The sequence below is a fragment of the Anas platyrhynchos genome, chromosome 2 (genome assembly GCF_047663525.1).
Source record: "Anas platyrhynchos isolate ZD024472 breed Pekin duck chromosome 2, IASCAAS_PekinDuck_T2T, whole genome shotgun sequence".
NCBI lineage: Eukaryota > Metazoa > Chordata > Aves > Anseriformes > Anatidae > Anas > Anas platyrhynchos.
The window spans coordinates 115,087,306-115,115,144 of NC_092588.1; the positions used below are offsets into that span (position 1 = coordinate 115,087,306).

At 37.8% G+C, this 27,839-nt stretch overlaps 1 protein-coding gene across 2 annotated transcripts in view; it reads right to left on the minus strand.

The window, feature by feature from the left end:
* Positions 1–239: 239 nt before the first annotated feature.
* Positions 240–27,839, minus strand: part of NEK11 (NIMA related kinase 11) — a 108,115-nt gene continuing 80,515 nt past the window's right edge. For both annotated transcript variants that reach the window (XM_027451142.3, XM_072033428.1), the window contains exons 14-16: positions 24,611–24,671; positions 18,213–18,309; positions 240–1,220 (exon numbers count right to left, since the gene is read on the minus strand). In XM_027451142.3, coding sequence (XP_027306943.1) covers positions 1,016–1,220; positions 18,213–18,309; positions 24,611–24,671 — 363 coding nt within the window. In that variant the 3' untranslated portion in view covers positions 240–1,015. The remainder of the gene's footprint in view (positions 1,221–18,212; positions 18,310–24,610; positions 24,672–27,839) is intronic.

The following is a 27,839-nucleotide window of genomic DNA, read 5'->3' on the forward strand; positions in this document are numbered from 1 at the left end:
TGAAATAAACTTGGTCCACAATTCACTTGAGATTCTTCTATACATCATACCAATTAATTTTTTGTTAGTGTTTTACATGGATGAAGGAGCTCAGAATGCAGAATAAAGAAGGAACAGGGAGAAGGAAATAATCAGGTATATTATCAGAGCATGATATATACAGCAAAAGTATGATGCATATGAAGAAGGGAATATAAATGCTATGAAAAAAAGAAAGCAATATCCACGTGCAAGCCAAAAAAAAACCCAAAAAACTAGTTTATTGTTCCATGTGTGTACAGTGAATTTGATTTAAAACTCCCAAAAGCCACAATAAGGATTCCTACCTACCACAATCATCTACAGCTCAGACCTCATGTCTCTGTCTCTATACACATAAAAATATATGATGATGTGGCCAAATATCTTTCTGTCTCTATGCATATATGTAAACAATTATACATGTATGCTTGTATCTGTACAGTTTCATTGGAAGGCACATGGATTAAATGCAGTCTTTTGAATAATGAATGATAACAAGACAATTTCTGGCTGAGTAGCCCAATGCATAGATACATGTGTTCAAGGGTAAGTCTGCCAAAGTACAAAAAAGACGTGCTTAAATGCCATGACGACCAGTTAGCACAGGAATCAACAGCAGCTGGAGTCTAATCCTGCACCATTTCCAACACAGGCAGCTTCACCAGTGACTGAGTGCAGGATTAAGCCTGCCCAGTGCCCAGGAGAATAGCTTTCTTAATGCTCTTAGTGGTGAAAAAGGGGATGTTGATAACTGTGAATCCCCCACTCCACTGCGACAAACTGTTTTAATTCCTGCCCCTGTAAATGACACCATATTTACCCACTTCTCACTGTACAGACTGGACTCTCCATCAGTTTGTCCACCTGTTTGTGTGCTGAGTTACCTTCAGTAGTTTCCTCCAAATACCTCTAGGATTTGCTTGCTGGCCTGAAGAAGGCAGCTCACCACTTTCAGTCCTCCTTTCTGCTTCCCGCACTGTTACTGTCAAACATTTTACAGCTGAAGATGTGCTTCTGAATCCTGTAGCTGCTCCTCAAAGTAGAGAAGCTGATCCACCTCAAAGCAATCACTTGCTCTGGAAACCATTTTCTCCAGGTATCTCCTGATTTCCTCCTCACTGGCCTTCTGCTCTCTTGCTTGCTTCAGATAGGTGTACACTTTCTCAAACACCTCCGCTCCCAGCTTCTGGATGGCAGATCTAAGAATACATATTACAAAAAGGTCAAGTCAAAGTTATCTCACATTATATATTAATACAAGCAATTGCTAGAACTTTTTTTTTTTTTTTCAATGTTGTGGCTACTTTTGATTAAAATCGTTAAAGAATACACCTTATTTGTCTGACAGTACAAGAAATTCAAATTTCCTGTGCAATTTCTCTATGGCTGTGTTATACAAATAGCCCAGGAGTAAAAACCTGGCAATAGTAAGTCCTGGGATATGCAGACATCATCGCTGCTAAAAAACAAAACCATTTTCACACTAAATCTGACATACTGCTTTAACCACAGCAAGTCCAGTACACACCCATATATTATTGCCTCTGTATTTCATCAAAAACAAGAGAAGCAACCTTATACAGCCATAAACCAGCAGACTTTCATGAGAACAAACACATTTCAGATTTCATTGCTTTATTTTAGCTTCTATCTAATAACAAGGAACCTGTTGTACCAGATCAGCATGAGCTTACTGACATTTCTGTCTTTTCCTACAGCACTATCCTTTTATCAGTAGACAGGTCTGTAATTCAGTGACAAAGAGTACACTCACAGGAACTTAATGTTGATTTATAAAGATTCAACTGAGAACTGCAAGACAATGAACAGAACTTGTTTTTCTAAAGGCAAACATCTTTAAATTTGTATGTCAGAAGCCCTGAGTAATGTAAAACATTCCAATCAGTGCTGGGTTCATAATATTTTGATGAAAATATTGGAGTAATTTTCCTTCAGCATATCAGAAAGACTCTTCACATAAGTCTGCCACAGCAACTGTGTTCACTTCCCTGTTTAAACAAACTGGCTTTGTCACAAGCACACCAAGCTGGTTTTCCTCCAGTTTCCTGCTGGATCTCAATGGTGCCAATCCATACAATGTCCACGGGAGGACTGGGATCCTGAATGGCACCAAGCAAGAGGGTTTGCTGGCAAACGTGCTGTGCAGTGCTATACAGACCTGATGGTGCTTATCTGGAAGAATTTATAGAATATAGCAGGTGAGAGAATTTTGGGGTGAAGGGATTTCAAAAACAGCTCCTTGAGTGTGATTTATCAAGGAAATTCAAGGGTGTGAGCTGATTACTGGATGCAATGGCACCACAATGCAGTGTAATGCTGACACACAAATGGCATGGCTGGCTGTGCAGCCTCATCCCTGATTTTTTCTTTTACTGATTTTTTGTGTTAGGGCAGCTGAGATTTGTTTTTCTTTTAGTGTCGAACTTGCATTTTCCAGAGGTAACAATGCCCTTCACTTAGTCAGGAAGTGAGTTGGGCTAACTGGGATCTCCTTACGTAGACATCAGCAATTTGTATTGAAAAACATATTCTTTTGGTTAGGTAAACTCCTGGTAGGCAGCCTTTCCTCCCACCAGCATTTTGCTAGAGTTTCAAGAGCATTTGGGTGGTGCAATCATTTCTTTTTCAGGAAATCTATTGTGGCACAGAGACCTCTTCAATAAAGCTTCTTAGCGTAGCTAACAATGTTTCTCTGAAAAATGACTCTTACCTACAAAAAAAAGAAAAAAACAAACAAGTGACGATATCTGTGATTCTAATGCTGTAGTGTATTTTTCAAGGATTAAACATCCTGTGTGTCTAGTATGTGAAAGCATTTGATGCCTTAGCACTTTGCTTCGTGGAAATTCTTTTAGACAAAAAGGAGGTACTAGGAAATTCGCTGTATAGTTTTATAACATATCAGCCTGAGTATCTGTGCTTATGCTCCCCTTCCACTGACTTTCTGTCACATGCTGTTTTCTATAAATTTAGACTATGGTGAACTGGGAGGACGGACCCCGGAGTTGTCCCTGGATGGAAACTGTCACATTTATCATCCCAGCAGTGAGCTACCTAGAATTTATAAGGGATTAGCAAGGTTCCTGAAAAATCCTAACATTAAGAACAGTAGGACCTGCAGCTGATAAAAATGGACAATATACCCAATACACTTTCTTGCCTGAAAGAGCCTTGACGACTGCTCTGATCTCACAAGGAGGAAGCACTTCTCCTCACATCCCACCCACTGTCACTGTTTTGCAGCTTGGTCATACGCAGCCGTGGTTCACCTTTTGTCCATACACTACATATACATCCTGCTGACTCCTGACAGGTCGGGAACTGGCAGCAGAGGCAGCTGAGACCCAGTGTGAGAAGCCATGGGGCCAGGCTGGGTTCTCTGCAAGTCCAAAGGTGACTCAGTCCTGCTTCCCATAACTAGAAACAGACTTTTTTATTATTATTTTTTTCTTCAAATACTGCCTTCTAGGGGAAAACACAAACTGCTGAAAGTGATCAATTGCCAACCTAAGGATTAACTTAGTACAGAAGTCTAAATAGGGATTTGTTTGTCAAATAATGTACACTTCTTCACCAAGCCTGAACATAAATATTATATTTCTCTTCAATGGTTAAAAATCAATACCTGAGAAGCTACCTTGAAACAACTACTGCTTCATTAGTGCCTTTACTGACCCCCCTCCATCCCTCCTAAACAAATATATTTTTTGTCAGTCCTTTCTATTTAAAAATGAAAAGTTAACCAAAGAAATACTCCTGAGGTATGTGTTTGCTTAATAAATGAAGACAGGAATCTTTTCAGTTTAGCTTGGCAGAACATGCAAATCAGCTAATCTGTATAACTGCTGGTACAATAAAATTAGGGAAAAAGTATTCATAGGTTGAAAATTAAGGGGTAGGTAACAAAAATTATAACCTCCTATTACAAAAGAACACATCAGACTCTATTTGGGCTTGAAAGCTGCATTAATGTGAGTCTGCTACCACATAATACATTTTCTGTGATGGGGACAGAAAAGCAGCAGCTAAGACAGTAAATTTTAAAGAGACATTACTGACTGAATCTTTTAGTATATCAGTGGGGGTGAAGGGGTAAGTGACTTCCTAGAAAGCAAGGTTTGCCCATTACCACCCCGATTCTGTGCTAGTGGTTATTTTCCCATCCATGATAAGACCTACTGAGGCATAATTATGGATTTTTCACTACCCTTCTGGTCATAGTTTCTATTTCACAGGAGGTGTGGAACACCTGCATTTACAGCTCTGAAATAACTAACAGCCTCACTTCTGAACGCACTGTGAGAACCAGTACAGAGATCCCACTTACATTCCCACGTTTTCTGATTATCTGGTATTTACTCTCGTTATAGCTCACACACCTACAAACTCACTATTTTCCCCCAGAAATGAGCCATGATCCCTTTCTCAGTGCAGATACACAAGCTAAGGAGATACTCGACATCTGAGGTTGTATTACTCAGACAAGTTTTGTTGGCCAGAATCCCACCATACGCTGTCCTAAATTGCTTTTCACTATGCTGAAATCAAAGCAGTTATATCAGCCTCTACCATCCAAGGAGCTGGTCCAGGATGATAAACAGTAACGTGCTTAAATGAGGTATCTCAGATCTTCCTTGTGCAAATGAGGTTATGAGCAACTTTTGTGTTGCTTCACTGAGTTACAAAGACATACATATACCAAGGGATTCTTTGCTGGCATTTGAGCCCTGCAGTTCCTAACTTTTAGGCACCTCCTTCATGCAATAGCATTCACAGCTCTGTGGATGAACCCTAAGCTCCCTGTACAATGCAGACACCGCAGAAAGGCATCAATGCAAAACATCAGCCCACCACAACGGAGGAAAGGGAAATCTCTCATCTGCTGTCTGTCTGGCTTTAGTAAAGTTTGGAAGCACCTCTTTCCCTACAGGACTTGCAGCAGTTCAACATGATCCCATAGGTACTCACTTGTTCTTTATCCCAGGTTAGAGCTTTCGGCCAGAGACCTAAAAACCTGGGGGCAGAAAGAGATTTAAAACTACAACTCCCAGAGCTAATCGCCATGGGCACTGGGGAAAGAAGGACTCTCCTTCACCCTCATTTTGAATTGTATAAAAGTAGATTTATTGTGCCAGAAAAGAATGAGGAAGGATAACTGGCGATAGATTGAGGACCAAGGACAACCAACACTGGAGGTGTGTGCAAATGTTGTTATCTGCATGAAACAGTCCCTGGATAAAACACTGCCAGCACTCCTTGGAGTCTTTCAGTCTTTGGGACTGAAATCCAGGTTACCATGTGTGAATGCCCTGTGTGTCTACTTTCTCGCTGCAAATGGAAAGAAATTCAACAGTGAGCCCAACTTCCCCCACTCCTCCTGGCTGTGGAGGGCAGCCCCAATGCTCCAGGCAGAGGTGGAACAAGGCTGGGGACTTCCATAGCCTGGAGGCATGCTCTGACCACCTGCCTACTGGCTGGATAGCAGATATTGCCAGACCCCACACTGTCATCCCTGGAAGCTGAACTTTGGAATAAAAAGCCTCATGCTGCTAGTTTCTGTTCAGCACAAAATCTAAGCCTAGAGAAAATTAACTAGAACAAGCCTCAAAGGCCACAGAGGCAGACAGATATCTGATTTGTGGCTAATGATATGGTTTTGGCATGAGATTAGCAGTTGGTTCTATCAAGGATAAGGTGCTTCTGAGCATGTGAGAGGCAGTATCAATATCAGCTAAATCATAGGTACTTAGTGCTTTGACTCACTGCCAGTGTTAGAGGGGAGCTAAATAGGAGCCTTCAGAACTGCAATTTTATACTCAGGGTGTCTAACTGTGCCTAAAAATGTGCCAAGTCATTTAGTAGATCTGGGCTCAAACGAATTTATCAGGATATCTGGCGATTTCCTACACATCAGTGCAAAATTACTAAAATTTGACAATATAATAATGTTGTGTTCTCAACTGGCTGATGAAGTTGTAAATCTTTCCCTGGGTGAACAAAGAATTTTCTATTATCCCGCGGGCCTTTATTTTGACTCTACAGCTACTAGCTATGTATTAATGTTTCTTTTCTGGTCTAGAGATCAATTACAATACACCTACCTTTATGCAGCACCAACAAAAGCCACAAAACAAGATTAATGCTTGAGTTTGCACTCTTCCATGCACGTTAGCAGCTGGGTTAATATCTCTCAACAGCTTGTCATTGCCTGCCTTAAAGGATAACTATGACACAAATCAGCAGCTAAGGGGGTTTTCAGCTTCTCACTTGAGAATGTCATTCAGCATGATAGCAACTATCATTTAAAACCATTCTGCTCTCCCTCCTCCATCCCCAGAGGGAAGGAGCACTTTTCACAGAGCATTTTCACCGTTTCTTCAGGGAGTGGTGGTGTGGGTTATTCCTGGGAGCATGGAGGCTCGGCAGTTGCTGAGCCACCACATTCTGCACAAGACACAACTGAGCACACCACAGTAATACCATGGAAGTCCCCCTGGATCAAACATCAGCAATAACATATCATCTCTGCCATAGCAGACATTTAACATGCAGCTCCTAAGTCAATCACAGTAAAATTATTTGTTTATAAATCCTCACAGCTACCTCAATATCAACCTTAAAAATAATCTTTCTGGACATGGAATATCTGTCCAAGTGGGCATTTATTTATCCTTTCAGATGTTGTTTGCATCCTATATTGACAAGCATATTCTAAAGTAAGAGGCAAATCTATTGTAATTAGGGCTCATGGGGCATAAAAGCCTATGCAGAGATCTTTGAAATAATAATTTCAGCAGACTTCACTAAATTCTCCCTAAGTCAAATGTACTCTCATGGAGTCCAGCAGTGTTATTTAGGATTCCCATCAATACATTCAATTCTGATTTGTCCCTGAACATACTTTCTAAACATTCATTTATCAACCTTATAATTCTATTTAAAACAGTGCAATCTTGCCACTTTGCAGCTAAACATCAGCAACATGAACCTTGGTGAAAATGATTGTTATATTTATCTCCTGAAATAACTTTCTGAAAAACAATCAGGAAATTACGTATCTTTAATCTCATACAAAATACTGTTTTCTAACTGTACTAGAAAATCTTAAGAGTACCTGCTACAGCATCTCATGGTTCAGTAAATAGGTTTAACTCAATTACAACACAAAAGGTCCTTATTCTCTCAAGTTACCTTCCTTTCATTCAGGATATTGACATTACTGACTGAATCACTACAACTTCTCTGGAACTTGAAAGAAACTGCCCTGGGTTCAAAACTTCATTTGCAGCAAAGCTTGTTGGCTGCTCTGAAAAGACCCCTGGAGACCTGCAAAGAGAGGTGCACTATAAGATCCATGATTTATTTTGTAGGAATTTTCTTCTAAAGGTAGGGCACTTTCTAGTTCTAGCAGACATATGTGTGGTCTTGGGAATGTGACAAGTATAGCAAAGTCTAAGAAAAGAGCATATTAGAATAATAATTTTAAAAAAGGACAGAATTATTATATAAAAAGGTAGTAAAATAAAATCCGAATTGTTAGCCCCTACCTTCCACCTTCAAGCCTCAATGGACTTTGACTTTCATCGTATTATTGCTGAATGAAAATTTCTTCACTTGAAGACACAATGATAATTTTCATAATTCATCCTTAATTACTTCATAATTCCTGAATTAAAGCATCTTAATTTGATTGCAAACAAAACTCTCTGATGCCCTACTTCAAAGACTTGCAAAATCTAAAGCATATTTAGGACATGTTTTCCCATGAGATAAGAAGAATCTTATTATTTAAAGCTGTAGACACAGCTGAAGAAATATCAACAATAGTATTCTCCATGCATTTCATTTTCTGAGATAAATGAATTTGTAAAATAGTAATTGAAGTTGACACCAGCTCTTGGAAGAACTGTGAATTAGAATTTAGAGCTGTTAGTTGAATACTAACTACTGAAATCAGAATAAAGTTTATGAGAAGGAGAAATTGCTTTTTGCTTTGTACTTCATGCACAATACCTAAACCAAAACCCACAAGAAACTTACCCCATTAATTAATTTACACTGAGCATTTAAATCTTCATTGAATGTGAATGACTGAACAAGTGGAATACTATCATAGGCCAATCACTTAGGGATAAAACCTTTATTCTGGGACGAACTGGTGGAAATTATAAGCCAAATCCTCACTGATCTAAAATATACTTCATGACTCAGTGGGAGATAGCAGGAATTTCAGCAGAATATTTCTCTCCCTCTGGAGCTGTGTGCCTAACCAATTTCCCACAGGAAACAACAACAACAACAGCAACAAAACAACACACAACAACACATGGTGTCTTACATTTCTCTGAAAAAAAGGTTTTGATTTTTCAGTGAAACAAGAAGCAGAAAAAAAGTAAATTTCATGATGAATAAAGAAGTACTCTATGAGCCTATTCAAACTGTTTCAGAATTTCCCATTTTCTGTGCCAATCCTGTTCTCAGTGGGTAAATACACAAAATTATCTTAAACAATATCCTGTTTTTCACCAGCATCACAACATCCAGAGTCTCTGGCAGAACCACACAAGTCAATGAATACTTCATATTAGAGAGAAAAGAAGAAGAATTTCCAATAATGGACAACAGACCTGCAATTTTCAGAAAGGCCTAGGAAGGTTTATGTGTTCAACTTCCTCTAGATCTCCATCAGGACAAGACAAGCTCTGTAAAGCTATTGAGATATTTAAAGAGGCAGATAGAGGTCTAGTCCCTTTTTTTCCCCTCACAAATAATAAGTATATGACACCTAAGCACTCTTCAAAACAGCACCCTGGTTGTTTCTCTGTCTCAAATCTCTTGGAAAATCAAATAATACTGCATCTAACTGCCTGGAAATATGTCTTGTAAAAGACTAATGAAGATTTCTATTAACACTTACAGAAACACAGGAATCATCATGTAGTATCTAAATAACTTGTTTCACATAGTAGACTCACAGAGCCAAAACACAAACTTGCTCTGAAACATTACTGAACCAGAGTAATTACCTATCTTCAGGATCAAAATCATACATCTGCAGAAAAAAAAAGTTAATGAAGATACAAGTGTTACCTTACAACTAAGAGCTAGGTTAGGTGTTGCCTCAGTATCCTCTATTTTTGTCATAACTTTTGTCTGTGTCTGATTAATGATTACACTGCAAATGGTTTGGTATCTCTACACCCTGAAGGCCCACAGCCCAGGAAAACAAGCCACTCAGCATGGAGCTTTACTGAAGAAGAAGATGTATCTGGGGAAAAAACACCCCTGTGGCTGCTGTACCCTTAGAAGTGGCAGCTGCTTCCTTTGGAGCCATGAGAAATGTGGTGTTTTGGGTCTGCTAACCTCTCTTTCACACAGGATGGTTTGCATATTGCCCAGCTCTCTCCTATTTTACCCTGTGAGCTAATTTTTGTTATACCAGCTCTGCATTGCTCACCTCCTTCCACATGGGAATTTATACCTTATGGTATACCACATGGGGATTTATACCTTAACGACTCACAGATGTGTAAGAAAGAAATCACTGTATGATGACTGAGGAAAAAAATGGTTAAGGAAAGAAGGAAATGGACTGATTTTTCTTCCAAATAATTACACTGCTGCAGTTGCAAGCAGATGAGGACAAAAACAATACAGGAAACAGTAAACATCAGCAGTCCTAGCAAGGGTTTGCTGAAAGCCCTTTGTGTATTCACTACCTGTATTCGCTACCTGTATTACTTCCTCTGTGAACCTTCCAAGGTCACTGTGCTGCATCTAGCAAACACTGCCAGGATTCTGCAAGTGTTTCTATATTGAAAACAGACTATATAATTAATGTCACGTGAGATCATTCTCACATTTGGAAACTATTGACGAAATCAAGGCACTAGAAAACAGAACAGCTCAATCCATGTATTAAAAATGCACAGCATGAGAAACTAGGGAAATCATGCTTTTTGTGCAAAACAAAAAGATATATTAGTATAATTGTAATGTTTTGAGTGTTTGGGGATACTTGACATTTTAAAATGAATGAGTCTATACTTATAATTATGTGTTTTATAACTCGAATACAATTTTCAGACTGGATGAAAACTCTCTACTGCTAAAGCAATTATGACATTACTCTCCACTTAAAAAAAAAAAAAATCCTTAGAAATTCAGGATAACAGAAAGGCTTATGGATCTATGAAATGCAGCTCAGTAAAGAAGCTGAAAAAGTCTGGTTCCAAGTAAAAAAAAGTCTGTATCCAAGTAAATTCACAAAATCTTACACTTCATTTCAAGGGTTGGGCCTGAGGCTTAATATTGGGCAAACAGAGCACCAGGATGAGCATCCCAATACAATACATTACAGTTTAATTGTACCCTTTTGTTTATCAGCTAATAGATCCACTACCAAATTCATTCTCTTTATGTATTCAAAGTGAATCACAGCAAATGTAAAGCTGCTAAGAACAGCTAAAGAGATGGCATTGGCAGCTGGCATGCTCTTCCCATCCCCAGTTGCAGGATGGGAAGGAATGAGAATAATCTATGAAAGAATAATCTATGGCTTTCAAGAAGTGAAAGTACCAGCAAAAGCACAGTGAATGGTCACCCGCCCTAACTTCATACACTTTGGTTAGTTGGCTACCACCATAGGCACCGGCATGACAGAAATGAAATTTATCTTCCAAGGAAATTCAGAATAGGAGCTTACAACATATGTCTTGAACTATCCGGTGTCTTTCCACACAGAGAGCCCAGAGAAGTCTGCAGGCTCCCAGGAAAGGTTTTTAAAACTGGGCACTGCGAATATCCTCCTTTGTGGCTACTCTGTTCATTGCCTGATTAAGCCAGGCAGTTGAATATTTGCATAACTTTAAGCACCTGTTGTCTTTCTGAAGACAAAGGACTACCTGTGTTTAATATTATTTATATGCTGAATTACTTTGCTAAACTGGGACTTCAGTCTTTGGCACCTTTACTAGGACAACAAAAGCAACTAAACATAACATTTGTGGCCAGTTTTATGACATATAGCAAATAGGGCTACAAAATGGTGAAGGGTCTAGAGGGGAAGATGTGTGAGGAGTGGCTAAAGTCACTTAGTTTGTTCAGCCCAGAGAAGATGAGACTGAGTGGAGGACCCATGGTGGCCTACAGCTCACAAGGGAGTGGAGAGGAAGGCACTGAGCTCTTCTCTCTGGTGACAGTATCAGAAGGAACAGTGACAGGGGAGGGCCAGGCTGGATGTTAGGAAAAGGCTCTTAACCCTAAGGGTGGTCAGGCCCTGGAACATGCTCACAAGGGAAGTGGTCATGGTACCGAGTCTGCTGGAGTTCAAGAAGCATTTGGACAACACTCTCAGATATATGGTCTGATTTTTGGGTGGTCCTGTGTGGCCCCAAGATTTGGACTTGATGATCCTGGTGAGTCCCTTCAAAGTTGGGATATTCTGTGATTCTATGATTCTAAATAACGTAGTATTGATTTAATTTACACTACATGGCTGAAGGTTTTGTACTGGAGACAACTTCAGAGAAGCCAACACACGTCCTATTCTACAGACTGGGTAAAAATTCCAAGACCATTTGCATTAGTGACCTGCAACTTCAAAATGTAATCCCACTTTCCAAAATCATCAGGCTGGAGAGATACATACACAATATCTCCAAAAGCAAACAAAAATAATGATAAAAACACACTGTTCCTGCCAAATACTTGTCAGTAGCATCTGTTCAGTTCCTACATTGCTCATAGCTGGCAGGGCTGCACATTACAATCTATATAATCAGTACATCCCCATCTAACAAATTATGGATCACTTGCAATTTTCACTTAGCTCAGATGCACTGGAGAACTAGCACAACTTTCCGTCTTTTCCTTCCAACAGATACCTCTAGGATGAAACGTTCTTGAGAATAATAATAGGTCCTAAACCTGAAAGGCCACTAAAATTGAAGGCAAACAATTATAATACCCTGCACGTGGGATGAGTGCTCTTGACTATTTTAAAGACAATATCATTTCCAAATTATCAGTACAGAACTTCTGTCTCATTACAGTGCAGAATTTCTGTCCCGTTACAGCACAGAAACACACATTCAACCTGCAGGTGTGAAATCTGAGGCTTGCTAATTATTTTGCCATTGCTCTCTGTGTGATTCTGCGTGTATTAGGCAGAAAAGGAGAAGCCACTAGTAATGAACTATTTCTAGAGAAAATTGGATCTAAACAAATATTTTTATTTATTTCCTGTATGGAAGCTAGGCAAGGTCTAAATGAACATGACGGGTTTTCCAAGATTTACAAAATTTCACTTCTCTCCAGACCTACCACTCTAATCTTGAAGATGTGATTTGATGCAACTGGATACCTGGCATCACACTGTTCTAGATGGGAGGACAAAATGCTGTGTGCATGCAGACTGAATAAGAACCAGGAGAGTATCCCAGAGGAGTCCTGGAGATTAGGACCCTACCACGCCCTAAATGCTTAAGAGATGGAGACTGGTCTTTGAAAATGAAGTGTGAGAAAATCTGTGGCAAGGACGATGAATATGATACTAATATGTTGTCTTAGCCCACAGAAAGCAAAAAGCTACTATTATGCTGTAAGCTGTCTTGGGATCACCACACAGAAATTACTACCAGAAAACGGAGTGTTGAACAGAGTAGCTGAAGTGTGTATAAGAGGAAATCTCATGCTCAAAAACATGGATCAATATCCTCCAGAATAATATCCTCTACCTGGCTGCAAAAATCAGTCATAGCTCAGCCAATGACAATACCAAATTTGTCTCTTGCCTGCAGGAAAACATCTTAGTCCTCATGCATATTTACATCATGATTCCTTCAACATGACAGTCAATAGCAATCAAGGTCTCTGTGATTTTTTAATTTTGGTCTAAAACCCCAATTAACTTTTCTATATTTACTGCATTTTGCTTCACCTAAAGGTATCTTCAGTGATGTCAATAACTAAAACAGTTTCAGTAGGCTCAGAGTTGGTCCTGATGAAGGTCCACCCAACATCTAATAAAACACTAAATCAAATAGTTTCTTTACAGAAATACTTCAAAAATATGTGGAGATAAACATACACAAAGTCTTCTATGCTTTAGGCATTTTAGGACTACTAATCTTACAGAATATCCACTGCCTATTCAATCACTTCAGGATGACCTTTCTTTCTGAATTTTTAAGATGAATGATACATTTGATGCCAATGTCACAAGCAAAAGAAGGATATATGCATACAGCTCATGAGTCTAAGCCAATAGTGTTATAAGCATTCACAGGAATAGAATAAAAATATCACTAAATGCCTTTCCTCTATGACTTCTGAAAGACAACTTTACTTACACTCAGCGGGTGATGATGAAGCCTTTTGCCTGATCATGGTGTGCTGCTGTGTATAAGACTTCAGGGACTGACTAAGAGGTGCTTACTGCTGTGCTAAAGGATTTTAATTTACTTAAAAATTGGGGCATAAAAGACTTTTCCTTCTACTGGCATGCATTTTATTGAATTCTAAATTGCATATTAAAGTTCACTGCTATTAAAATGACTCATTGTATGTATTCATGGATACCTCCACAAAGGAGCACAAAGTATGCTGTACTAACATTTTTTTTCCTGCATTTTCTACATTTTTATTTCTTTTCGTATTTTCAGGACAGAGAGGACAAGACATAAATTTTATTCTATAGATATTCAATTATGAAAAAAAAAAAAAACAAACAGACTTACTCTGTAAAACACAAATTCTCATTTTATAAAGCTCAAGAAATGAATTTTTACTACAGTGATGAGAAGGCTTCAAAGGGAAGCCTCTACTCACTGGACACTTGGGAAACAAATGCTACTTAATAAAGGGAGGTGAAACTGTGAATATAATCACCGTACCAAAACTTGAATAAGGCTTTTTCTTTTCCACAAATTTCAGCACACACCTGTCTAATTTCTCACCATCTCTTTTCCATTTTAGATCATGAAACCCTGCAGTCAGATCTCAAGCATGCATTGTAAGACTTTCCACGGAGCTGTGAAGAGCCATCTGAGGTGGTCACATACTTGGAAAGAAGTAAGACACAGCAAGATGAAAAGAAGCAGAAAAGCATTTTCAGTTACACATCTAAATGTGCTGGGTCTGTTTCTTTTTATGTGAATTTTGACCTCTTTAGCCTGTTATAAGCTACAACAGCTATCAGTGCTGTTAGTTCATAACTGAAGAAAGCACTTGGTTTTGTCCTCCAAGCTTTTCAGACACTGGCAGAATGCAAGCCAGCATTTGCTACAACTTCTCTAGGTTTTCCCTAGGGACAAAGCCAATCTTCCAGGCAATTAGTACTAACAAAGCTTCTGGTATCTTGCAAAGAAGGCTTTACCAAGCTTTATGAACCTCAATGAAAAAAAAAATAGAAAATGAAAAAAGGAATAGGTGGTATAACAATTTTATATGATGGAAACAAATGCTTGGCTTCAGGAGTTGTTTCTGAAGAACAGCGTGGCTCTCTTCTGAGTTGCATTGTTGGAAATTCTCTGTGGGGGAGCATCACTGGAACTGCCACTAATTTTTCCTCATTTATCTCTGTGGTGAAGACAATATGGCTCTACATAGCATGTGAGAGTATAGCTTATTAGACTGCAGCATGCAATACTGTCAGGAATAGGAACCACCATGAAAATGAGATGGTGGCCAGGACAGAAAATACTCCTCCTGTTTCCTGCATCTAACAAGATTCCTAAGCCTAAAAACCCAATATGAGGGATATGAGTCACAGAACTCTGATTTATATACTTGGCTGACTTCCCACCATTAGCAGGCAAAGCTGTGAAGGAGCATAATAAGAAAAAGCTCAGATAACCTTTGCAGGAACTAGTTCAAAAAACTGAGATTTCTCATCAACACTGTAGAAGATCCTAATACTGAAATTGTTAGCACTGAGGTAGAAATTTTTGCTGAGAGAATGAACTACACTTGAAAGATAAAGTTAAATTTCTGCTGCTACAAACTTTATAATGAATACTGATACCAATTATAACAAGCTAGAAATGATTGTCACCAGAGTAGGTGATTTTACCATAACTTTTACAGAGAGGACAGCAATTCAAACTGCTGTAACAGGGTGTGCAATAGGGATTGGAAAAAAGGTGTTAGAGGAAACATTCAGGGACTTAAGCGAAGGAAGCTGGTGACTGTATCATAAACACTATCAGGCTGCCTATAGATTAAGCCCTGAGCAACTTGTTTTATTTAAAATAGGAGATGAAGGACACCTACCTACCTTATTCAAGAACATCAGTGGCTTCCTTCTACACTCCTGTAAAGGCTTTTAGCACAACTTCCTGATACCTTCTCACATGAATATATGTATGAAGACCTGCACAAGAATACACTTGAAGCTACCTAAATTGGCACTCTGAAATCCAGCAATTCTCTGCACTGTCAAAGAACACATTCAGTGCAACACACTGTGATGACTCAAGCAATGAGCACATCACACCTTGTCAGGAGAATGTCCTGCTGCAGCTGTTTGCAAGCCCACATCATTCACGTGCCAAAAATAGTTAAAGGCCCATTTGCTGTTAAACCTTATGTTCATTTTATACAAATCTACCATTTTATCAGAGCTAATGAAAGAGCTTTTTTTTTTTTTGTTAATGTTATTTGTAATATTTAGGTATAATGATTACTTTCTGAGCAATTCATGACATAAAGAAGAGTTTCGCTCATCACCATCTATTGTTGTTGGTGCCAATCCCAAACTTTTATATTTCTATTTCTGCACTTCCACATTGTTTCCACTGCTCTTCCCCATTTCCTTGCAAGAACTCCAGCTACTCATTTCCTATGAAACAACAACAAAGAAAAAACATATTCTCTCTTTCATTAGAAGATGTCAACTCAAGACCCCAAAATAAGTCTATGGTTTCCTGAGTGAAACTGAATAGCACAAATCTAAATTATTTAAGCCTTGCCTAAGTGGCTCTGCTGTGCAGATGAAGTACAACACATCATGTGAATTTTGCTGAGGAATGAACAGAGCAGCTGAGGCTACATGCATCATCCTGCACTCAGATGTACTCCTTTCTTACCACTAAAAAGTCCTCCACTGTGCTATACATGCAGTTTGGCCATGTGTGAGAATTTGAAAAGATCTCCTTGTGTACGGGTGTACTGGGTAACGTGCCTGTGCTCACTCACTTGTTCCTTAACACTCTAACTTTCAAGCATGCTAGCTCACCTTTAGATATTTAGATATCTAGATATTCAGGTATCACACAGCCATACTATATCTAGAAGAAAGAAAAATAACCTGAGTAGATATTTTGATAGACTTCTTTAAACTAGCTATTATAGTTCACAAGAAGAGATCTGCAGTCTTATTTAAAAAAAAAAAAAAGCAAAACCAAAACATTCTTCCTTCTCCCCTCACCCCTCTCTTCCTCCACCCCCCAATTTTTTTCTCTTAATAAATTTAATTTTAAAATGGTTCACAGGTATGGCTCACAGATACAGTCTGCCAGATGTTCTCAAGATGCCAGCTGGGTGGGCATTGTGGCCCACACACCCAGCTGACTGTTCTCATTCAGGAATTAAATGACTATGAAAGTGTTCCAAAACTGTGAGGTCTAATGCATTAAATGTGAATTACTGAAGTTAATCAGCCTTTTCATCAGCATATGACTGTTTTATAAATTATGCTGAAGCATGTCATTTCCAAAGGATCATACAACAGAACTCCCAATTTTTTCATTATTTAACTGCTGCTACATGCTGATCCTCTCAGAACCAACAAACTTTGAAAACTGAGAAACAGCACTGAAAAACAGACTTTGATAAAAGTAATTTAATCATACCTGAGCCCTAAAGATGATGACCATGAAGTTCAAATGGTTTATCCTGTAACTCTGAAAACACAAGGTGAAGGCTGGAAGACAGGTGGGCATTTTGACTAAACAAATTCGCTTTGCAACTAGCTGGTGTAACATGATGTGGGTTTTTGGATTTTAAAAGTACTTCCCATGAAAAGAGAATGGAAAGGAATCAGGCTGCCAGACTGTGAAGCCTGCTGACTGGTTTCACAGTAAAGACTAAGCCATGAAGTGAAACACTAAGAACAGCTGCTTCTTGAAATACCACAACACTGAAAACCTTCTATCTGGAGTAAATCTGATTGGTATTTCTCTTCAATACATGGTGCATTTTGCACTCTAATGTATTTTACACAGTGATTGGCATCCATGCTGTTACAGTTGCATTAATTTTCTTAAGTGGACTAGCTCAAATAACCACCAGCATTAACTGTTTGGACTCACTTGTATTCTGACAACACGCACCACGTACCTGACACTGCCCACCCACACCACAGAGAAGTGCCCTTTTTTTAAAACAGCTTACAATCTGAAATCAGTTGAATGTTGCAACACTGCAAACAAAACCTGAGTTCAGACATAATGCATAGCATTATGATTATCAGGTAAGTATCTAAGTTAGGGTGCAGTAAATCTTGGAAGGCCAGAAATTACTGACAATTTACTGGAAGATGCTCAAGATAAATTAACCAGTACATTATAGAAAGGAAGCATGGATCTTTGTTTTACCGAGACACTGAAATCTTTATTAATAAAGTTTGGGCTTTAATGATGATGAAAGCAATCAGACAGAGTTTCAAAGATAGCTACACATGTAACTTCCCTTGTCTCATTTGACAATCAAAGGCAGCAGCAATCACATTTGGTTTTAAACAGCGTATCATCATGAAAAACAAACCTTAGCCTTTCCATGCAAGAATGAAGTGTGGATGGAGGAGCAAACATGATGGGAACATGGAGATCAGCAACTGATTTATGGGCATGAGTTGAGCTAATAAAGAAAGAGAAGTTGAGAATGATCTAGACAGCAGTGAAGACATACTGGAAAGGATGACAATACTTGTGCAGATTATAAGAAAATAATCAGAAGTGACAGTCAACCTTCATCCTCTGTTGAGGCAAGTATGCATCTGGTTTGGAAAGAATAGCTTAGCATCCACTTCATGTTGTTGCAGCAACGTGTGTTTTGTTGTTTTTTTTTTTGGGGGGGGGGCAACACATGGTTTTATTTAGTGTGTTCTGCTGTTTTTCAAATCCCCCCTCTTTCCCTAGATATTGGTAACACAAAAATATGTTACTTACTCCCTCATGCGTTTCAGCTTGGTCTCAGCCATAGTGCTGTTGAGAGCTCTGAATCCCTGGGGAGTCCCTGGAGCCACTCTGGTGACAGTTCCCGAGCCTACAAATCAATGCAGATACACAACCTTATTCACCTTCATCCCCTGAGCACTACTGCAGAGTCAAGGGCAGTCGGGAGGAGGAAGACTATTCCTGTTCCTCACAAGGTGCCACATTAATTAAAGATGAATTAGATTATTAAATGCCTATTAAAAACAACTCCTTTCTTAGGGACGTGTAGATTTATAGCTCAAAGGCAACAAAATTGTAATGCGAATTTTCCTGCTGTGTAGCATACAAAGAATTACATTACAACGGAAGAGACAGTTACCCAAGGAAGTGCTGGCACTGATAAATATTCAACAAAATGAAGTTGACTAGGACAATATTTATTTTTCTCCATTGTTCTTGCCCTTATTTGTAAGAGAAAGAACCATCTTCCTAACAGGCAAGTCTCTCCTTTGGCTTGCTTAAAATGTAAAATGACAGTATTTTACCAATCAGACAGTAAATTGACTTACGACATCACTTTTCCTTTCAGACGAAGGTAGTCCTTAAATCCTTTGTATATATATACAAACATACATATATACATATGAGGAATATGAGAAATATACATATGCTCCTCTCCCCCCCCTACTTTCTGTTCACTTCACTTGCCTTGTGGGTCGTTGCAACATTTAATGACCTAATAGTCATAGAAGACCATGGTTTTCATCTACAGGAACCTAGATCTGCTCTGTCACACAGGACTGTCAGGGTTGTCAGATCAAATATCCTACAATTTTGTGTCACCATTGCATCACACAAGCCCCTGCCTAACCTGACCAACATTCAGGTTCAAGTTAGTGATTTATTTATTTATTGCCCCTACTGCCTCCATTGGAAGCCAATTTCAGAGCCTTACTGTGACCTGCTGGCTAAAATCCCTCCTCCAACTTCAAGCCAAAATTTATTTACTGGCCAGCTTGTGCTCATTTTTCTCCCATGTCAGTCCTTTTTTTTTTTTTTTTTCACTTAGTTCTTCCCTTCCCTTTAACATACTCCTTTCATTTATTTGTATTTGGAAAAATAAAGATCCTGCTTTCAGCTTTCACTTCCTAAACCAAGCAAAGCAGCTTTTTTTTTTTTTTTGTTGCAGATTATTTGGTATTAGGATTACACTTCCAAGCTCTGAACAGACACAGCAGGGCTCTGCATAGGGTATGAATAAGCCAAAAGTCACACAAACAAGTTAACGCAATGCCTGGTCAGCATGAACACACTCTTCCCTCCTGGCAGGGGGTTTTTATCTTGGACTCCACTGGGTTTTAGCTTGATTTTCATTAACATTGATCATGTACAGCCAGAAGGAGTTTGCAGCTACTTTTCCTCTATAAGCAATGCAGACACCCCCATAGAGTACTGAAGGCTTCTCGTGCATGCATAACCATAACCTTCCCAGGAGTTAAGCTCCTATATCTTACATGGTTATAGATCCCAACCATAGAAATTTGAACACTGAGAGTAAACTTTCCATCCTGAAGGACCCAACTGAATCCCTCACAGTGAGCATCTGCTGGATTTAGAGCTTTACAAGTGAACATAGGAAGCTGGCATGGAGAGAGACTACAGAAGAAATGGATTCCTGACTCCATTGTCTAGCTACGGAAAAAAATGTTTGACTTTTTAAAATATTTTCTTAACTTCTCTGACCACTTAATGGCTAATAGTTGTCTGGTATTACAATTGAGGTATAGATAAGATAAAAAATGACAAGCTCAGTTCTTATGACCAGCCAATAACTTCAGACACCATAAAAAAAAAATATATATATATATATATATTTCCTGATGATTTACTCTAATACCACATGTGTATCCATACATTTTAACATGTGGTCTTTAAGCATTCAATTACTTTAGCAGCACTGAAGAATTCAGATATCCACTGAGTGGCCCTGAGGAAGCTTCAAGTACTGCAAAGCGATGTTCATGACTTACTGGATGGCTCACTCGTTGAGTTGGTAGAGAATTAGGGTCCAGATGTGAGGATTTGGGCTTTGATATCATTGTCAGACTTCAAAAACAATAAAAAAAGTTTTGCCCTGAGCACCAATGGCCTAAGGAAAATGTAATTTTTGCCTTCTTTCAAGACAGAGTATATTTAATAACAGACCCCACCTAAATTCTGATATTACTATTATTACAGGATATATCACTGTGGTAAGAGCTCAGCATACTCTTTCTGCTTAGTGGGTTCAGTCTATTTATTGCTACAATACTTTATCTCCCTCTCATCTGACATTTCATTATTAAAGACATCCTTCTTATTTTTTTCTTTCCCCCCCCCCCCCCCCCCCGGTATTCCAGGCTAAATAATTCGTATTTTGTCTACTCTCCACATTGGCAGTTGGCCAAACAAACCTTCCTCTCTAAATACAAACTAATATCTATCTTTCTGTCCATTAAATATGATCTTCTGGGTACTGTGAAGTAGCTGAAAGGACTACAGATTGTAGGATGCTGCAAAGCTGTGGTTAGTCATAAAAAATGAGTTCTCGGTGAAAACCACTAAGAGCTTTTCACATTGTTGCTATGAAAAACGTCAAAACTTTTTCTAGAATGATTCATAACCCACACTAACTTCTATATCACAGGCATTTTCGTAGAAGCATTTACTTGATTAATAATATATTTTGTACCCAGCTTTCAGCAGTTTGCCTACCCATACATCAACACAGAACATGTAACTATGCTTCTTCAAAAAGTGGCCAAGTAACTATTTGCATTTTTATGCAATTTATCATTCTTAATTCTTTAAACAAAATCAAATAAAACAACAATAACATTGATATTTTAAAACCAAGTACTGGCACTTTCTAAGCGTGCTTAAAAGATGAATACTCTCCCAGTCTTTAGCCTAATACAACATAAAAGAACATAGGGCAAAATTGTCCTCTTGGGTCAGAGTGCCATTTTCAAGGCCCTCATTGCATCCTTTCCACTCTGTCTAAGGGAAAAAAGATGAAAGGTTCTGTAGGGAAAGAAATACTGTGCCTCACATTTATTCACAGATACAGTTAAAAAGGATGATTATGATTAGCCAATGAGACTTCTATACATTATGTCCCAAAGGAATTCCTACCTACATTTCTACTAAAAACCCGGTAAGTGGTGATAGACATCTCTTGCATCTCTTGATAAGTCATTATATGTTAAGAAACTATTAAATCCACTGAATCATACATTTCTAGTTTGGATTTGTTTTTTTCAGCTTTCACTTCTACATTAAGATCCTCCAATGCCTTTTTCTACAAGATCAAAAAACTCCTTAGAAACAGATGTATCTTCCTGAGTTTAAAATATTTATAATAATACAAAGTGACCAAATTGCCTCTTAACTTTCTCCTCTTTTAAACTAAGCATATTAGTATATTTTAAAGACGTTTTTTCAAACTTTCTTTCATTTTGAAGCTCTGTTCTGGGATCTCCCCAGTTTTTCAATCTTTACCGGCATGTACTGTGATATTTCAAATCTACCCCCCACAGAGCTGTGTAGCTAACCCCAAATGAACCTTGTACTGCACTGAAGTGCTGGTATTCACAGTGATTCAGTGGGAACTCCTGGGGAGAAAACTCAGTTACTTTAAAAAATCCCAGGCTTTTACCATTCAGTACTGAGGTTTTATACACAAGAAACTTCACCTGTGGAAAAACAATGCATATTTATTGTATTCTCTTTATCACAGCCCTTGCTGACATAAAAAAAAAAAAAAATCTAGTTTTTTCTCTACTCAGATGTTGTCTAAGATCTGCTATAAATGGCACATAGTTTTTTTCATAATTCCTTTAACAATGAAAAATGCTATGAGAAATTCTGTCCAGGCCAAACTTCTACATCCAGCTTACTGCAATGAAATTTCTACTGTTTTCAGGAGTAGCTGTTACAATAATGTGGGTCTGTAGCCCAGCAAGGTGGTATTGCTACTGCTAGTACCAGGCCACAGGCTTGGGCCTGGGTTTGCAAGACCTCAGCACTAAGGTATGTCAGACTTTGTCTGACCTTGTCTTGGCCTGGTGGGAGATCTGATTTAATTGCTTAAACTGTAACTTCAGTTCTTCTAATAACCTTGTGGTTATTTTTATTTATTTCCACTTATTTTTGTATTGTACAAACACAGTTTTTAAATTAATAATGAGCATTTATTCATGTAGAATAACATATTTTTAACTAACATAATTAAAGAAGAAATGTAGAGAAAGACATGCCCGATACATCAGAAGAAACCTTGAAAAGTTGAAACATGGGACGAGGCTTTAGGTATGGGACTATAAGAGGTGAGGCATGAGCTGGCACTGGGGACACCATGGCTATAAACAACTCACCAGTTCCTGAAGAAATGCCGATGATGAAGTGGGCAGAATTAGCTTTAGGGTTAACAGAGATAACATCTAAATTATGTAAAATGCACATAACATTTTTGATGTGACATGAATTTACAGGCCAGTGAAGGAAAAGTGAGGTATAAATGCATGTTGGCAAACACACAGAAATGATCCCAAGTGGAGGAAGTAACCATGATCACCATTTCTGGTGAAGGACTGCAGGTGCTGAGGGCTCATCACATCCCCCAACATGTCAGACTGAAGCTACCAGCGTTAGGATCATCAGGAAGGTGAGCATAGCACCAAGCAAAGTGGGAGTTAGGAGGAAATGCATGTATTTAAAATTAAGAGCTTTTCTTACAGTAGCAGTCATTCACTTGTTTCCTTTATCTTTCTTTTATGTAATTATTAATTCTGAACTAACAATAATTCTTTGATTAGACTGTTAAGATTTCAATAAGACTAATAAAAAGTTATTGGCTTTACATGTAGATGCATTTTCTTTTTGACTATAACAAGACTTTGAGATTACATCTCCCTAAATTCATGACAAATATATATGTTATGTGACATGTGACAATACATGTATGTTATGTGAAAACTAAGCTAAGGCCAAGGGGACAATTAGCCTTATGAATTTCATGTAAGATGTTGGAAAATATTCAAAAAATCCAGAAACAAAAATAATAGGGAAAGGAGCAGATAGTATGTACAGAATCTCACATTCAATTACCTATTTTTTTTTGGCTACCGAAAGATCAAGATATTTGTAATATTTTTTTACCTGTATGTTTTTAAATATTTTCAGAAATGTGTCTATGAATTAGTTCAGGAAGTTTAAACTTCAGATGTTCTCCCTTTGGTGAAATGCTCACTTCCTTCTCACAAATATGAACCATAGAAATCTTTCATATAGAAAGTTGTGATATCCCACAAAGAACAAAAAGTTTAAAAAAATGTTCTCCATGTATTTTGCAGAGTTCCTTCGAACAATACAACAGAAATATCTTTTCATATCACAGATGGACTTTTTTAAAGAAAAATGAGTAAATTGTTCTCACTTCAAAAACCAACCAACCAAACAACAAAAACAACACCTCTTTTCTTTATGATACAGCCATTCCTTGTTGATAAATATGATACTTCTAGATTTTACATCCTGACTTAAAAAAAAAAAATAATCCTGTTTTATAGGATTTAATATGTGCATCTAATTAAGATGCACATTAATAAGATGGGAGATACATTAAGTTTATTTTAAAGATAGTTTGTTCAGCTTTGTAGCTAGACATTGGAAGAACTTAAAACAGTAAATGTTTAAAGCTCCTCAGTGATACTGAGCATACAAAGATAAAAGGGACCCTCACAGACTCCTCTCTTATCATCAGATTTATTTGTTTAAAACAGATCACACAAGCCTAATTACTAGCTCAGCTTGGAGGAAGGCTTTAAGTTTCAGTACAGAGTAGTCCGATGTTTTTCTAATAATTAAAGCATAATTTAATTCTTTAATATAATAATTTTCAAAGGTATCTTCATGTTCTTTGTACTGAAAAAAAAAAAAAGCAGCAGCCAAGAGTGTCTTCAATACTATGATTTATTTATTTTTTTTAAATGACACTGTTTGGTTTTGGCTAATACCAGAGTATTATTCTTTTACATTAACATAGAACATTAAAGTGTAGAGATAAATTTTGCCCTCTTTTCTACTTCTACAAACCCACTGCAGGCAAACGTAATGCAAATTTTTAAAGGATATTCTACAACTCTGGTCATCATGTTTTATGATTCTATTATTTTCAACAAAAGCAATTAATTGTGTATGACAGTGTATTTGGCATACTTACACTTCTGTGCAGTAGATTAAGGAAGCAATTTTTAAGAAGATCACTTTTTTTGAGTTGTTCTTTTGCAAAATGGAAGTAATTGGATTGTGATGAATAAGGACTATTAATAAGTGCTCCTATCACATTTAGAGAAGAGATACCATCTTACCCAATGAGCTGTTATTCAGGACACTCTCCAAATACTTGACCATTGCCTCAACATCACTGTCCTGAGGATAAATGAAATAATGAATAGCATTAGTATGTGCAAAATCTTAAATCTAGTACACAAATCATTGTGTACCAGAGGTATGATCCCACAAGCAAAAATGACATTACTTACAACAATGAGCATCAACACTAACTACAGTTAAGGGAATACGTTGCTCAGAACTTTGTATGCTTTATTCCCCTAAAACAGTAGGCTTGGGAATAATATTATATACAAACAATTATTTAAGTCAGATTCCTTGCAGAACACAAATATGTAGGACAGCTATGCATGGAGCTTAAATAATATGTTTTATAAAATATTATTTTTAAATAATATGCTTAAATAATATGTTGAGAGTGGTGTGCAGTCTTTGAAATAAAACCAGCATCATTGGTTAGTCCTGAAATATCTAAAACAATAGCAGATTGAAAATGGAAAGTATGTACTTTGTAACAGTCCAAAAAATTCTTGGTTATGATATTTGCCTCTGTAAATTAATACTTATGTTTCATTTAATCACATCTACTTACATATCTAGTAGCAATGAATAATTAAAATTTTAATTAAGAAAAGATTTGAGCACTTTTCCATTGTAAGCTTTCTATTACCAGACAAATAATTAAGAGTTTTGCTATATCTTTCACTTGAAATGTTATTTGTGTATACTGATGAAATTTAAGATCTAACCATTTAGCAAAGATTGTGCTGCAGGAAGGACAGCAAATTTCATTCAAGTCTATGAGACAAGCCTCAGTTTCTAGAAGCTCCCATTTGACAACATGGTGACATGGCATTCCTTGACTGAAAGTCAAAATCCTGACTTTGCTGAAAAATCCACACAAATCCTGTATTTTTAAAATATTGAGCAGCCTATGGTTTTAAAAGCCCTGCAGAACAGGTAAGGGAGTTTGACAGATGCACAGAAAAGAGGCACACCCACACATAAGAGCCAGCACAGAGGAATACTTGGACATTTCAAATTCTGAATAAGTGAACCCCTTTCTAACAGCAACAGATCATGCCAAGGATGACAAGGCAGGCATTAGGAATCTAGTGGAGCAGTGTGATAACACAGACCACCTACAGCCACTGATGAGACACTGGAACTATAATTCACTAGAGCTATGATAATTTATGCAATATCACTGGAGCTATGATAATTTATGTCAGCTGATTATGTTGCTTGACAATCTCAGAAGCGACCTGGAAATTGAAAATATGGAGCTAATGTACCGTATGGCTAGACTTTGTCATAATGAGGAAGGCTAATTTGCTATTATTATTGTCACTAAAATAAAACATAAAGAGCAAGGTGATAAACTGAAGTAAAAAGCACCCATTAGCATCTCAGCTAAATCAAAGCCAATGTGAAACCTTCACTGTTCACTAACTTTTCAAGATGAAGCCTCTTCTATACAACGTATTTTCTAATTTATATTTAGAAACAGTTTCTTATTCTCTTTCATGTTTTCCCCTTAGTTCTCACACAATTAGAAATTACTGTTCAAGGAAGGAAAGAAGGAAGGAAAAATGACACTGAACTCAAACTCTACAACCAATACAAACAAGATGAGAGGTTAGATGTGGTTAGGGTGATAACTCTACAAGTGGGCAATGTAGCTGAGAGCACATGGACTGTATTGAAAAGTTATTAACAAAGGGAAAGTACCTGTGTCAGCTCCCATCCTAAAGCTTTAAATTACACTAATGGAGTGCATGACTGTATCTTCTTAACTGAAGAGGGGTTGATTTCCAAGACCACTACTTCTCTTTCTGTCTTGAAAACCATGGGAGCCTAATATAACTGGAATACATAGCTCAGGTCCCCTTCTACATTATGCACCCCATTGTGTAGTTCAATTAATCTGTGACCCCATGCTACTGCTTATCAGTCTTTGTTTTTTGTTTGAAGTAATGGAGTCACCATGGAGTACTGCTAGAGGTAGACTTTCTGCACTGACTTGGCACAAAAGTAACTAGTAATTCAATCTTGGCATTGGAAAATTGAGAGGTTTGCACAGATTAGGATGGTATATACCTTACAAATCTTTACCCTGCAATGCAGTGGAATGACTTCTTTATTCACACAGTCCTCCAAAAGCTTAATTTATAGAAGTATTTTTTAAAGAAAGAGTTAAAGTGTATGATTCCTATCATAGAAATAGGTGTAGGAGTTTTGGTATTAAGTAGATGACTGCTGAAGCAATCCCCTGCTATATACTAGCAAGATCAAATCTATTCTGGTAGGTTTTGAAGCTTATTATTATTGTTGAGCATGACACCACCTACCTTTGAGTGGGATTCATCTCACATAACTGTTGACATCCAGAATGAAGAAGTCCCATGCATGCTAATAACTGTAGATCCCTTTACAATCACCAGAGGGAAAGAGGTACCTCCTATCATATTCTATCTGACCCATACATTAGAGGTTTTTTCCAAGATAATATTACTCCCTAAAATGTTTATTTCCCCTAACTGTACAGAGTTTATATTCAGTTAGGTCAGATGTAGGTGCACAGCTAAGTCCAGCCTGCTTTGCCTTCACATTCATTTCAGAATTTTTCACTAGAGAAAGGGAAAATTGAAAATTCTGCTCGATTCGCAAAGAAAAGGTGATTGTGGCAATACCTGCAAACACAGTCCTGTCTTATCTAAGGTGCTGGTCAATATGAGTGAAAACAAAGACAGGCTATTTGCTTCTTTGATGGAGGAAGTCCTGAAAGGCAAATGCTCGGAGAGGGTATGCTTTCCAGTCAGTCTGTGTAAGCCAATTTGCAGAGGGGTAATGATTACGTGCACATGGACTGCTGGTAAAGCAAAGCCACCCAGCCTGTAGAGGCTGGATCCTGGCAAGAGATGTCAGTGGGACAGCTCTTCCAACACACAGTGTCAGTTCTTGTCACCACTGTATTCTGAATCACTACAAAATGACAGAACGTTGTTGTTCAAATCTGGCTGCCAACACCTAATTTATTCTGCATTATTGAGAAATCTATTTTTATCTTCTGCCCTTCATTAATTCTAAGCAGCAGTCTGCCTGTTCAAAAGCAGTATTGATTGACACTTAATTATATCGTCAATGAAATCTGAATGAAAATTTTAAAAGTCATTCTAAAAAAAAGATTAAAAAAAAAAGTCTGATAAAAGTGAGCAATAATTTCTTTTCAAGAGTACATTATGG